The sequence below is a fragment of the Orbicella franksi genome, chromosome 4 (assembly GCF_964199315.1).
Source record: "Orbicella franksi chromosome 4, jaOrbFran1.1, whole genome shotgun sequence".
NCBI lineage: Eukaryota > Metazoa > Cnidaria > Anthozoa > Scleractinia > Merulinidae > Orbicella > Orbicella franksi.
Genome location: NC_138148.1, coordinates 9,479,801 through 9,493,896, shown reverse-complemented (window position 1 = coordinate 9,493,896; position 14,096 = coordinate 9,479,801). Strand labels below are relative to the sequence as shown.

Below are 14,096 nucleotides of genomic sequence, written 5' to 3'. Positions count from 1 at the left end.
CGTTCTCCTTACCACCACAGACCATATGTCAATTCAAAGCTTATCAGCTGTGCTATCCGATAAAAATTGTACGTTTTACTCCAGAATTATCTTATTTTAAGGAAATAACCGCCTAGAAACCAATGACAACCGGCATTTTTTCCAGCGAATTCATCTGTTATCGAATTCGGCCACCTGAACAAAACCACAATAGGCACGAGTGTTGTGCTTTATATCACTCACAATGGGCAATTCTGCAAAACCGTGTGAAGTTTCGTCGATTATTATGCAATTTCTTTGTCAAATTTGGTTATCGAATACACTTAATTACTGGTCCCTTGAGAAATACTTATTTTTGTTTTTTAGAGGATGTCGGTGTTTCCCGAAACACAATCTGCGATCAGGCGTTCTTTTTTCGGCGAACGGGAGAAGGGCGAAAGATTCGCACGAGGACTGAAGGACTCGTTTTGAAACGGAGGCAAAAGGTTCTGATCTAAGGTGGCCTATTCCAATATTGTCTTCAGAGTTGCTTAAAGGAGCTCAGTGACGGTTTGCGCATATTGACAAGTTTACCCTCAATTTTTCAAATTCTTCGTTCGTAATCCGTGTTAATCTCAGTCAGGGGCTCAGTCGCGGTTTGCGAATCTTGAAAAGTTTAGCCTCAATTTTTCAAATTCGTCGTTCGTAATCCTTGTTAATCTTCTCCATCCTTAGCCATCTTTGTTCCTTTATGGTTTATCATTATCTCTTTGGTGTTTTTCTATCTTATTAAACTGTTATTTTCAGGTTTCCTTCAATTTAAAGGTAATTTTGTATGTGGCCAAAATAACTCAAAATACCGTGACTGAGCCCCTTTAAAAATGAGATCAATCGCCTAATGTCCTCCTCGTACCCCCACGCGGCCAATCTCAATCTTGTAACTGATGTTTCTACCGCGTATAAATAAATGGCATGTATGTTTTTTTTTAGCTAGGTCCCTAATAATTGCTCTTTCAAGGGGAACGCTCGAACGATGTCGTACTATTTAATACAGTGGAACCTCCACTAACGGCTACCTCTCTACAACGGCCACTTCTTTTGCTCTCTGCGGACAGTCCATACATTCACTTTTATTTTAACCTCTCTACAACAGCCACCTCTCCACAACGACAACTTTTTCTTAATTTCCAGCTTCCTCGTGCCATTCCTAGTTTTCCACTAGCGGCTAGACCACTTGTGAGTTGCCTTTTACCTCTGTATTAAAACGAATCTTCGTGAGAAACCGTCATTCAATGAGTTCTGCCAACAGGTTCATTTTCATGCAAATCAAACTTATTTTCATACGAAAGGTTTTGCACGAATACTCGTTTTGAAACAGAGGCACAAGGTTGCTCGGAAATGGCCTATTTTGTTCTCTCCCACTAGAACTGCTGGTAATCCATAGATCAGTTTGTACTTGACGTGTGTGAGTTACACAAAGCGTCATTAAACATTGTGTAGCAAACCCCATAAAGAAGCACTTTTTGCCTTGGTGAAGAATTAATCTGTTGTTTTATCCGCACAGCGTGGATTGGATCAATAGCAATAGCCATGACGTTGGGCTTGTCTCCTGTGTCCGGACGGTTGTGTGATCGCTTTGGCTCCCGTTCCGTTGCCATAATCGGCGCCTTGTTTAGTTCTTTGGGCCTCATCTTGACTTCCTTGGTTAAAAAAGTAGATTTACTTTATCTCACCTACAGTGTCCTGTTTGGATTTGGAGCCTGCTGTTGCCGTACAGCAAACTTCTTGATAACAGCCAAGTACTTCGTGAAGCGGAGATCGTTCGCCACGGGGCTAGTGACGGCGGGAGCTGGTTTGGGTGTCTTCGCCCTGGCACCGATAAATCAAAAGGTGATAGATTCCTATGGCCTCAGCATTGCGTACAGGGTGCTTGGGTTTGTAATTCCGGTAAACTGTTTTCTTGCCTTGTTCTACGATCCTAACATAGAGGACGAACTAGCTCAAGGCAATGATGAAGAGGCGCCAAAACATCAAGAGGAAATTAACGGGCAAGAAGACCCGCAGAAATGCCAGAAACTCATCGACTTTTCAGTCTGGAAAGTGCCTGCCTTTACCATTGTAGCTGTGTGTTATGCAGGGATGTCCATTGTGTTATTTACACCTCAGTTTCATTTGGTAAGTTGAGAGGTTTTGCAGTTATTGATAAGTTAACGATACTTATACCTTGTAGCCCGGGGTTGGTGGTTCGGGGATGCTCGTCTTCTCGCTTAGGGTTGTAAATCACGGAATTTGGTCTCACTTTTTTTTTAGCTGTTAGGGTATCTTTTCGGGTGCACTCGAAGAAATAATACAGACGTTTCCGTTTAAAGAGGCTGGGAACAGTCTTCAGCACTTTTCTATCAGCTATAATTTGACGGATGAATAGCACCACTGTTTAGCATGTCAAGGGCGTAGCTAGGGGGGGGGGGGTCCTGGGGCTTTTGACACCCCTTAACTTTTCGTGAGCCATTTTTATACAAACAACCTACGACAGGTGGCGAAAACGCCATGACAATCCGGTGAGTAGCCTCGCTTTAACAAAGTGTGACCCTCCCTTTGAAAAATCGTGGCTAAGCCCCTGCGAGTGATGCTACAATAATGTTATCACACGAATGCCCAATCATTGGTAAACAAGTTGCAGTCATCCTTGTTATATAACAGGTTACGATAGCAACATTATAAACTGTTAGAAACACCTTTAATTTTAGCTTTCAGCGCTTATAACTCAAAAACGAGCTCGGTGACCCCCGTATGTTGTTATCGGCGAATTGTGTAAACATGATAAGACGCAACTTTTTACAAAGTTTAAAACAAATTATTCGGAGTGGGTTCAGAGCCACCTTAAATTTTCGAAAATATCCTTTAGCTGGCTGGCATTTTTAACTCAGGTTATTTCGGGTAGCCAGCACCCGCATCATTTCTTTTTTCTTACTCATATAACGCAATTTCTAACTCTGGGGTGAAAAATAAGTTCTTCTTTGTACATTGTTGTTGTTTTTGTAACTGTTTGTTTGTCTTTCATCTAGGTGCGACATTGCGAAGACTTGGGTATCTCTGCCGATAAATCTTCCAAACTCCTGATGATATACGGACTCACGTCTTGTTTTGTGCGCATAATTACCGGCAGACTGTGTGACATGCAAGCAATTAATCCCATCTACGTGTTTCAGTTTGGAATGTTTACAAGTGGTCTAGCAGTGATAATGTTCGGGGTTCCCTCCTCCTATGTGGCTCTTGCAGTAATCAGTGCATTCTTTGGCGTGGGAGACGGAGCAAGCTTGACTTCAGGAAATCTTCTGTTGCTCACGACAGTGGAACCTAAAAAACGAGCCTCCGCGTTTGGATTGGCTAATTTGTTAGACTCAGTTTCCATAGCAACCGGAGCTCCTTTATCTGGTAATTAGTATTTTTCTGTAGTTCGTGTATTACGGTGGTTGTAATGAGTTGAGGTGGGGGAGGGGGTGGGCATTTCAGAATTTTTTTTTTTGTCGAAAATGGCCTATTGATTGCAAAGCCAGTGGGTTCGCATTCTGTTGGAGCCTGAAATTACTTTTTCAGACTAACCGCTCTCTTTTCGGCTGCTTAAGTTGATGTACAAGGGCGATCTCATTATCTTTTATAAATAACATTGTTATATCTACTAACTCAAATTCGTTTTGCGATTGGAGGAGAACGTATCACGTGTCATGGGCCAAAGCTCACTTACAAACAAAACTCACTAACTTCCGGCTAGGAAAACAACAACTTGAACTTTCGACTCGCACGTGATCAGGTCTTGCACCTTGAAACCGTGTCAAATTTGTGTGACAGCCGGTGTCAAGCAAACAATCTTGTCGCAGTTTGTTCCATTTTTAAGTTGAGAAGTACAACAAAACACTTAATGACCGGCCTTACGAGAAAAAAATGAGTTTTGTCTCCCCTCGACCCTCAATGTTTCCCCTCGACCTCTCAGTGTCCTCATTGAGGGTCTTGGGGATACAAAACTCACTGTTCCATTTGAGACCAGTTAATAAATGATTAATATTTTTATTTTTGCAGGTTTCATAGCAGACCAAGCTGGATCTTATATATTGGCATTCTACGTTGCTGGTTCGATGGGTTTTGTGTTTAGTTGTCTTCCACTTATCTTATTATGTCTCAAACGGGAGCCAAACACAGAGGAAATAAAACCAGAGACAGAAGAAGGTATGGCGACGACACACACTTAATCACATCACATCAAGCACTGGTCAAGAATATTTCCACATTCTGTTAAAAAAAATTGGCTCGTAATTGCTCGAAATACCACAGCTTATGATATGATTAAGTTAATATACGTTTAAAAAAAAAAACAGTAAATAAAGCGAGAGAACCATTTAAAGGAGGTGGAACATCAACAAGCTTTACAGTAGCTATGAACGAACTTTATTTATGTTTGGATAAACTACGAAACAATGGTTTGTTCAAAAGGCGAAGTCCAAATAATAACCAGAAGAATTTCTTTTGCCCACAAAAACTACTCAGGGAGGTGTTTTTTATCATGACATAAAAGGCAGTGATTAAAAAATAAGGTATATATAAATAGTCAAAAATATATATATATTATTAATACGTTGTGATTTATCTTCGTTCGTTTTATCAGTGAGGATTTTTTATCATAACAACAATGAAAGTGATTAAAAAAATAAGGTATTTATAAATAGCCAATAAAATCTTATTAAAACTTAATGATTTATCTTCATCCGTTATATCAGTACTTTGACACTGTACCCTTGACTTTCACTTTCGGGTCAGTGAAGCAAAAACCAAAATCAATCCTTAACGTCTACAAGCACTTAGTTGAACGTCCACACTGCGCCGGAGAAATTTGAAAACGCAGCTTTTCTTCTACGGTGAGGCCTATCGTCTACACTAATCCGTCACGAAAACGGAGCCCTTCGAAAACGCTCTTCAAACCGGAGGAATTTGAAAACGCCAGCTTTTCGTTTGCGTGTGGACGGAAAACATTTCGAAAACGACGTAGTTTTCTTCAAACACAAATCGAAAATGACTGGTGATTGATGCATTTTTCAATTCCTCCGGCGTAGTGGAGACGGAAAACATTTGATGCGTTTTCAAATTCCTTGTGGGTAGTGTGGACGGGGCGTTAGTTGACCGTGTCAAGAGAATGCCAAGAGAGGATGACTCGCGAGGTGAAAGAAAACAATCAAAAAATATATTCGTCATTTCACAATTCGCAATTCTTGTTTAGAGCTATATGCACATCATTTGAATTACAATATCAAGGGAAAATGATGTCATAACTCGAAGCAAATGTTATTGAAATTTCGTAACAAATAGAGAAAACGACTGTGGGGAACTGAGGAGACTTTGAATCGTTAAGTTGTGTAGTAATAGCCCATTTTACAGTTCCGTGCTGAGTGATCAGGCCTTTGAACAGAAGTGAGGCTAGAGTTGATTTTGTTATGATACAAACCTATTTACTTTTCGAATGTAGATTACTCTGTTTTTGTTTAAAATAAAGCTTGTCATAAAATGTAAATCATTCTGTTATCACGCTAAATAGTTTCTAATCTCTATCATTACAAGTTCAACCCAGACCTCGCTTTTACGCAGATGCTAGGTTACATTTCAAAGAACTGTAAAATGGTCTGTTGTACTGTACTGTTCATCTGGCATGATGCTGGTCTTTACCAAAAATGCTCTACCTACTCAGGCTTGACTAGTACTTTGTATCGCACACAAGTTGGTCTGCTGTTTCCTGTTCGTTATCCACGCTGCTCGTTGATGCTTATGGAGAATTAATCTGCACTTTTACTTAATAAGCATTGGGCTGCAGGGTTTCTAGGGTGTTTGTGTCGTTAGAAATAAACCCATCTTCCCTGGATTTCGTCTCGGAAGTACCTGTCACAGCATCTAACAACAATGGCGGGCTGTTGTTATTTTCGGTAGACCTCATACCATCCTGCAGCTACCTTCCTCTGTACAGGGCAACACCGTGTTACTCCCACCAGCTAACGGCATGTCAATCATTTCATTTTTGAGGTCACCGCATGGCGCGTCTGTGTGCGCCTCCGTACCTTGATCGGCGCCAAGCTCCCCAGCATAGGCCATATGAAAAGGAAAGTCACTTCTTTGAATGTTGTGTTTTTGGATCTGACCTTTATCTTCGTGGTGGGCAATTGGTCTTTTCACGAAAAACAGAATAAATGGGATCGCTGCCCCAAGAATCACAGTACATCCAGCCAGGTAGAATGCACCATGGTAAGAACCCATTCTATCGGCCATCAAACCTAATAGTATAACATAAGAAAAAGCTCTCAAATTTTATGAGACTATAGGCTGAAGAATGAGGAAACATTGCAACAGGAAACTTCCAGACGTACTCCTGCTTCAAGAACGTCCACATTCACGTGCAAACCCGAACTACTCATTGGTGTAGCTTTCCAGTTTCCAGTGAAGTCACGTTACTTAATACAGCAAAGTATCGTCACATTAGGGACGGCTTATTACTTTTGAGGGGAGGGGGGTGGGAAATTTTCTGGTTGGAAATTGCCCCCCCCCCCCGTTAAAAAATATTGGTGCGTCCCTCAGCCCTCTATGCTACCTTAGCTGTAGAAACAGCATGACACTCAGATAACACCGTAAAAGGTTCGCATATGCAAGCATGCATGATATATGTACTAAGAAACCATTTTTCTTTTTATTGATATGGAAATCTTCAGCCGCCCCCATGGCTAAACGGGGTCGCAAGTCAAGACGGAAGTGTCCAACCTGTGTTGCCACTGGTTCTCCCGGGTCTCCGAGACTCGCGCACACGTGCACTTACATCATCGTAAGTAAACTGTGATCAATATGAAATTTGCCTGCAATTTGACGCAAGTCTTTAACTGAGTGGCCAGTCACCACAAGTCAACCTGAGCCTTGTTATTTAATTGCAGTATTAAATGGAGTCAGCGTCAAAAACGACTGGTAAATTGCGTACATCTTCGAGTACGCATGAGCACAACAGGTAAACAGTAAAGTCTGCATACGAGCCAAGTGGCCCATCAGGCTGGCGCTTATCTCTGGTTTCTGTAGCATGAAGTGACTTGGAGTATTTCTACACCCCCAAGAAGGGATGATAATTCATCGCAAGGTTACCCCCAGCATTACATTCGCCGGTACCTATTTATACACCTGGATGGAGGGAAGCACGGTGGGAGTAAAGTGTTTTGCCCAAGGACACAACACAATGTCCCCTGCCAGGGCTCGAACCCGAACCGTTCGATCCGGAGTCGAGCGCACTAACCACACTGATGAGGCCACCGCGCCTTCCACATGAGCTAAACAGGACTTAGCATAAAATCACTTGTGTGTAACGTCACGTTCTTACCTGCGATAGGCGGACCACTGCCCATAAAAATTGACGCAACTTGCATATTCCATCCTAGACAGGCCGGCCTCTTCGCTTCTTCAACGCTCGTCAAAAGAATAACGTTTAAGGTCGTTATGAAACATCCATCGCAAAATCCATAAAACACAGCAAACACAATCATATCAGAGTAACTGTCAGCGAAGGTGATGAGAATTGTCGACAAACCAACCACAAATTCCACCCCTTGATAGATGAACATTGGGTTTATTATTCTCATGTCGCAAATTCGGCCCGATATCACCCGTGCGGCGGCTGAAGATATTCCGTAATAAATGTAGAGCTTGGAGGCTTTGTCAGCAGTTATACCAATGTCTTCGCAGAATCGTATCTGAAAAACGTTATAAGCGGACGATGCAAGCATTAAGTTTCATATAAACGGCGCGCGAAAGGTAAAGCATTAACTGAAATTATCCTCTAGACATGAAGGTATAAACACTCCTACTTAACAAGAACTGTTTATTTTGTGCAAGGAATTGACGGAAAAAGCAAATCACCGAAATTAATCCGTGAGCGGTCCATCTTAGCGGTCTGTATTGCAAAATTCGGACCGCTAAGAGATCCAATCAGAATTATCCTAATCACCGCGGACCAGTTCAGCCATATAATAAAGGTTTATTAAACTTACCAGATGAATTTGTGGAACAAAATGCCCAAATTGCGCAATACCGGAAGACAAGGTTATAGCAACGAAAGCCGGAATTTTCCACACTGACACGTCCAAAAACATGCATCTTTTTTTCTCTCGGGGCTGGTGCGGTCTTTTCTCGTCACTTGATGACAACTGGTCAGCGTTCTCTACTTCCATGTCAGATTTCACATTAGGATCGTAAGTTACTCCTAGTAAACAAACACCAAATATCACCCCGGCCATGATTCTGTAGGTAGTTTTCCAGCCATAATGATCGATCAATGTCTGTAGAAGCGGCCCCTGAACCAGCACGCCCAATCCTTGACCAGCAGACACAAAACCCAGGGCCAGAGATCGTCGCCTCGTGAAGTAATTACTCACAATTACGAGCCCAGCGTTGAAAATAAAACTGGTGCCAATACCAAATGGTATGCTGTAGGAAAGATATAAAACCACAAGACGTTGGGACATTGATGCGCTGACCAAACTCACCGCGCAGATAATGGCTCCAAGAAGAGATGTCGCCCTACAACCAAACTTGCTGACCATGATTCCTGAGACAGATCCAGTGAAAAATACGAGTGCAATGGCAAGGGAACCGATCCAAGCTGGAAAATAGCACAAGAACGTAATAAGAAAAGGAACTGTTTCAAGTTGCCAGGGACATTTTACTATGGTCCGATTCAGGGTAGAAGTAAAATGTAGAGTAAATCAAATGAATTCATTTAGGAAAACAGCGTTTAAGAACTAGAAATAAATTCTGTGTGGCTGAGATGAAACGAGAGTGCGAAAATAGGGCTTTTACTCCGTTATTTGGCCTAAATGGGGACGTATCGCCGGATAGGGTATGGGTTTTCTGGCCTCGCTGTCCTGAATTTGTACTTGCCACTGTCCTAAACAGGGTCGGAACCCGTCCTAAACAGGGTATGGTTGCTTGTTAGTCTTCAACGTTGTCTTTCGCTTTGTGCCGTGATAATCGTCTCTTGACGTGACTTCATGCCTGGTACAATCGAGACCTCTATCTCTTGTCTTAAACAGGGTCTTAAAATACAGGGTGTAATCCCACATTGGGTAGGGTTTTTACAGTATTTTTGTACTAAGCAGGAGCGGGATTTCAAATCCTCAGCGGCAACCCTATACCCAAACATAGGACAAGTGACCCTTCTTCCCACGGGGACTGACGTCAGTACGCTATTTCAAAAACTAATATATTCCGCAGCTTGAAATACAGCCTGATAGGAATACATGTACAGTAAAAACTCCTTTCCTCACTTTCTCTGTGTACATTTACTCTTATTGAACCTAAAACTCTTTGAAATCGCTTTAGAATGGCCTAACTTCAGTAGCAACATAAATACTTTCGTTACTGTTAACGGGCAATTTCTTGTATCTACGTTGTTACGCAATATGATCAACGCTCACGCAACGAGCTTGGGATATCTGCGGAGGCCCAGACTATGCATGCTAAGAAATGACATGATATGAAACAGAATGGGAACATCCAGAGGGGACATCCTACCAAGAATTAGCGGTATTAACACAAGATTTCTTTAGATCGACGAACCCTTAGCCCGCCTAACCTCCTCCCCCGGAGTGGTACACAGTCCATCGCGAGGTCGTGTCAATCGTCACCTCATTGAGGATGACTTATTGTTGAAATGACGCAAGCATTGTTATATTAGTCTCGTGCTTGTCACGAGTCAGATCTGCAGTCTCGGTCTTGTGTCGTAGCTTTGCAGTCTGCCAATAAACTCCTTTGTCTCCAAACCTGTGGTCTCTGGTTAAATGTAAACAATTACGACACAGCAACAGTAAATTGTATTTCGTTCTGCGTGTAATATTCGTATTTTCTTTTCCTTTTTCTTTTACCCCATAACCTTTGCAGCAGCTGGGAATCAGTCCGAGTTCACAGGCTGCTGATCTTATTAAACAGCCGGTCTGCTACGTCGCGTACTTCGGAAGCATTATTGCTCCGATGCAAGAAAGGGAGTGTGATTACATGCATATGCAGTGTGTTATGTTAATTAACGCTTGGTAATCATGTAATACAGCACATCACTTTCTCAATAACAGATCAACATTGAAATGACACAAAGGGAAGCAATAAATTCAGATAATAGCTTGTCGTTCAAAAGGGATAACATTTAATTAAAACCCAGACTTCAAAAGATCTGCGGTTTGTACAGACTCTATTGAGTTTGATTCAAAAATCAACAAACTGGCTTTTGTATGACATATCAAATGGCTTTGAGGAGCAAAAAAACCTCTTTTGTCTTATTCTGTTAATTTAGCAGAACATAAAATTTCCACCGAAATTCAAAAATATATATAAATTTCAAGCAGCTGGAAAATATGATGGCGTTTGCGTGGGTTCCAACTCAAAAACTGGACCGGCCTGACAGCACCTGACATGTACATTCACATCAATATCAAATAAATTTAACAAGATTAACACATTCTCCTCACGATTGTAGAATCCATTCTCAAAGAATACTTAAATTGCCACGCTACCTCCTTAACAAGAAGAATAATTCATACCTGTGCGTTCTCGATCTTCTTTAAAGTAATCCATGAAAACCGGAAAGAAGATACCAAAGCTAAACACGAACCCTATTGCAGCAGTCCAGCACATCATTGCTGAGAAACACACGAGCGATGACCACAGGCTGTCCTGATTGTGAGGCATTTTTGACGTGCAAAGCTTTGCCATGTCGAATATTGTTAATTCGTCTTTAAAGCTGACAAAATTTGGAGCGGTGAATTAGAAACAGAAGAGCCTAACAACTCGATGATATGGTTCGGTCCTTCTTGGCGACCCGGTTACAATAGTACACGTCACGCATTGCACCGTCAGAGATCTTTTCTTGACTCGTCACGTAATGGGACGAAATTAAAGTTCGCTTGACCAGCGGAAACGCTGTGCTGTACTGTTCGTGTGCCTCTGTATGTACCGAACTTTCAATATTTGGATTTATAATTTCATGGAGCATTTGATGTAATTTCGGTGTCCGGAAAAATCATCTTAAGGACAATAAGAAGCGAGTGAGGTGGGGGAAGGGGGTAGGGTGTCTGTCCTCGGGGAACAAAAGTCTGCGTAGCAGACGTTTCCTTTCCGTTCTCCAGGCGGGGAGATCGAGCAAGCGAGCGCGCAAACGAGCGCGCCTGGGGTGAGCAAAAACTGGGGAGAAGTAGGGACGGGCTGAGCAAAAAAATTAAGGAGAAGGGGAAGGAGTGGGGAGGAAAGAAATCAGTATTTTTCCCCACCCCTTCTCCTGCTCCTTATTTTTTTCGCACTCCCTTCGCGTGCTTTTGGATCGGAAATGAACACCTGCTACGCAGGCTATAGGAACAAGTAAATTTTTCATATAGCCGACCCAATCTCGTTCCCAGAGCCCAAGTTACCCTTGTCCAGCGCAACAGCAAACGAAGGCCAAGGGTAACGTGGGCTCTGGGAATGAGATTGATAGCTGGCCCCATGTGACCATAAATCAACCAATAAGAGCGCACGTTAGATTGAACTAAACTCCGGGCCAGACGTTGTTCGAACCGGATAGTGATTTATTTGGATAGGTCAACATTTTAACTGTCAGCTGAGAATTGGTGCGTTTTTTAACTGATGGCCGAGGCTTTAATAAAAATAACAATAACAATCACAATCACAATCACAATCACAACGACAACGACAACGACAACGATAACGATAACGATAATGATAATGATAATGATAATGATAACAATATTAGAACCAAAACCTGAACCAAGGCGCTGGTATCGTATACATCAACGAAAATCTGACAGGAATGCGACGCGAACTCTTTGCTAAAGTCTGGAGGCGCAAGAAGTCGGAGCAGTGGCACAGTACTTGGACAATAGACGGTAACATCTTTATGAAAATATCATTAGCTGACCAACCAGTTACAATTTACAGTCAAGAGGATTCAGATAGGTTTTAAATTTATTCTCAGTTTCTCTCTTCGTAAATAGTTAAGTTTCGCTGGTTACTGCATGGTTATTGCATCCATTTATGAAGAAAGTTGTGCGACTTTCTCCTGCTTTGTTTACTTTTTCTTATTGTTCTTTGCCTTTAATTAGCGAACCTGCGATCAGGCTTTCTTCTTCTTCTTCTTGAGTTTTTTTGTTGGTTTGTTTGTTTTTGGCGAAGAACGCTTGATAACAGGTTATCAATCATCTCACAAAAATCTGAATTTATAACTTACGCGCGGGGAATTGTAGAAGAGAACAACCAAAACTAACGTGGAATTTTGGCGTATACCAACAATATCTCTTCTATACAAGAAGCCGCTAAGCGGCTCAATCAGTATGTGTATTTTTTCAGGTGTTTTATTGTGTGTAATGTTTGTTTGTAGTATCTTGCTTTGGCACACCTTCTGGATAAAGCGTGTTTGGTTGCGGCCTTACAAGTGTTAGAGTTTTTAAATTGCACATGCTGTGATGAGTCTGAAATGCATTTCTCTGAATATTAGAGGCATCAACAAGGCGATCAAACGCAGAAGATTATTTCGATGGCTTCATAATGGTAAATATGATGTTATTTTTTTACAAGAAACTTATAGCGACAAAGCAATTGAAAATGTCTGGCGCCCGGAGTGGAGAGCAGACATTTTCTACTCCCATGGCTCAATAGCAGAGGCGTGATGACCCTCATTCGACCAACTCTAAAAGCTGAAAATATTAGCATAACCGGTGACAAAAACGGGAGAGTCCTTATTGTTAATCTTACAATACAAGATGAAGAGTTTTGTTTGGCCAATATTTAAGCTCCCAACGACCAAAATCTTCAAGTCGACTTTTATACGCAACTAACGAGTAAGTTACGCCCTCATCTAAATGCAAATCTACTGGGAGGAGACTGTCCTCTCGAAAATATTGATAAAATAGGCGGAAAAGATATAAGCAGTAGGAAAAAGGCCATTCAAAGCATGGTCGAAATGTGTAATAATTTAAACCTTGTCAGACATTTGGAAACTCCAACATCCAACCGACGCACGATTTACTTGGCAGAACAGCTCGGGATGGATAAGATGTATATTAGATTATTGGCTTATTTCGAAGCACCTAATTCCTCGCACTAGTAAAACAGACGTGAAGTCTTATTATGATTTGGATCATAACCCGATTTACGCGGAGATCCAATATAAGAATAACCAACAATCGTCTGGTCCAGGGTTTTGGAAATTTAATAACTCCATCCTTGATAACAAAGAATTCGTAATTCAGAAGAAACTCTCAATAACAGCGACGAACAGTCTCACTTCTGTGAACGTCACTGCCAAAATTGCTCGTAAAATGCTTGTGCTGGAAATGCTTAAGCCCCCGAACGTAGAAGTGAAACTAGTTGAACAAAATTTCCCGGTTAAAGCTATTCAGATTGATCCACACACGTAAGCGATTGAATGTTATTAACTGTAGCCCAAGCTCCATCACAAAAACCAAATAACACTGCGTATGCAATGAACGCGTCGTAATTTTGAGCCAAGGTAAGAAGAATCGTCGATGTACCGTTTACCAGCAACAAGCTTCGATTAATATACCAGTTGTCCAGCCGCTTGTAGGAACAGAGAAACCCGCATGCAAAACGTCCAACAACAATTTGTATTCCCATGAAAAGCAGGAGCCTTGATGATGCGTCAAAAGACATACCACGATCTTCACAGTATTTAACCTGAATAATAGACATAATATATTGCGTGAGAGTTAGTGTAAACATATTTTAAGCGGATTTTACTTGAGCGTCCAAAGTAATTCTCGTTTGCTTTAGGTTTGCCTTGCTTGACTGAAAACCTCGCACCACTTTTTCATCCGATGAGAAGTAGAACCAAAAGCAATCGTGACACCCTGGCACACTTTCGATCTTCATCTACGACCTCCAGCCACTGCACACTGCATGATGGCTAAAATTTTACGATCACTCGGCCAAGTAGATTTCTACTAATCAGTTGCAGTTAGTAGAATTCCACTAGAATACTAATGCAAATGCTGCAATTTCATTGGCTGAGCTACTCGTATCCGGTCGCAGGGTACAACGTTATGGAGTTCTCCCAAGCCGTTTTCTCC

General features: G+C 41.7%; 3 protein-coding genes across 3 annotated transcripts in view; 1 reads left to right on the top strand and 2 right to left on the bottom strand.

Moving 5' to 3' along the window:
• Positions 1–365: 365 nt before the first annotated feature.
• LOC145484374 (monocarboxylate transporter 4-like) lies at positions 366–4,564 on the top strand. Its single transcript, XM_081462991.1, has 3 exons — positions 366–2,133; positions 3,024–3,393; positions 4,027–4,564. Exons 1-3 carry the CDS (start codon positions 1,549–1,551, stop codon positions 4,203–4,205), a joined length of 1,134 nt encoding a protein of 377 aa, XP_081319117.1. The 5' UTR covers positions 366–1,548; the 3' UTR covers positions 4,206–4,564.
• Positions 4,565–4,988: 424 nt separating this feature from the next.
• LOC145483328 (monocarboxylate transporter 10-like) lies at positions 4,989–11,792 on the bottom strand. The gene is made up of 4 exons (XM_081461824.1): positions 10,560–11,792; positions 8,019–8,629; positions 7,352–7,721; positions 4,989–6,269 (listed from the first exon to the last, which is right to left on the bottom strand). The coding sequence occupies exons 1-4, from the start codon at positions 10,729–10,731 to the stop codon at positions 5,932–5,934; spliced, it is 1,491 nt and encodes a 496-aa protein (XP_081317950.1). The 5' UTR covers positions 10,732–11,792; the 3' UTR covers positions 4,989–5,931.
• Positions 11,793–12,046: 254 nt separating this feature from the next.
• The window catches only part of LOC145484373 (monocarboxylate transporter 3-like), a 5,471-nt gene continuing 3,421 nt past the window's right edge, over positions 12,047–14,096 (bottom strand). The window contains exon 3 of the mRNA XM_081462990.1: positions 12,047–13,741. Within this exon, the coding sequence (XP_081319116.1) occupies positions 13,402–13,741 (340 nt within the window). The 3' untranslated portion in view covers positions 12,047–13,401. The remainder of the gene's footprint in view (positions 13,742–14,096) is intronic.

What these genes read in the sequence shown, in the direction of transcription:
- LOC145483328 (XM_081461824.1), bottom strand. Translation starts at nt 10,731, where the DNA reads ATGGCAAAGCTTTGCACGTCAAAAATGCCTCACAATCAGGACAGCCTG. An exon ending in TTGTTCCACAAATTCATCTG is followed by an intron (nt 7,722 to 8,018) that starts GTAAGTTTAATA and finishes AACGTTTTTCAG; the next exon opens with ATACGATTCTGCGAAGACAT. An exon ending in CAGTGGTCCGCCTATCGCAG is followed by an intron (nt 6,270 to 7,351) that starts GTAAGAACGTGA and finishes TTATACTATTAG; the next exon opens with GTTTGATGGCCGATAGAATG.
- LOC145484374 (XM_081462991.1), top strand. Translation starts at nt 1,549, where the DNA reads ATGACGTTGGGCTTGTCTCCTGTGTCCGGACGGTTGTGTGATCGCTTT. An exon ending in TTACACCTCAGTTTCATTTG is followed by an intron (nt 2,134 to 3,023) that starts GTAAGTTGAGAG and finishes TCTTTCATCTAG; the next exon opens with GTGCGACATTGCGAAGACTT. An exon ending in AACCGGAGCTCCTTTATCTG is followed by an intron (nt 3,394 to 4,026) that starts GTAATTAGTATT and finishes TTAATATTTTTA; the next exon opens with TTTTTGCAGGTTTCATAGCA.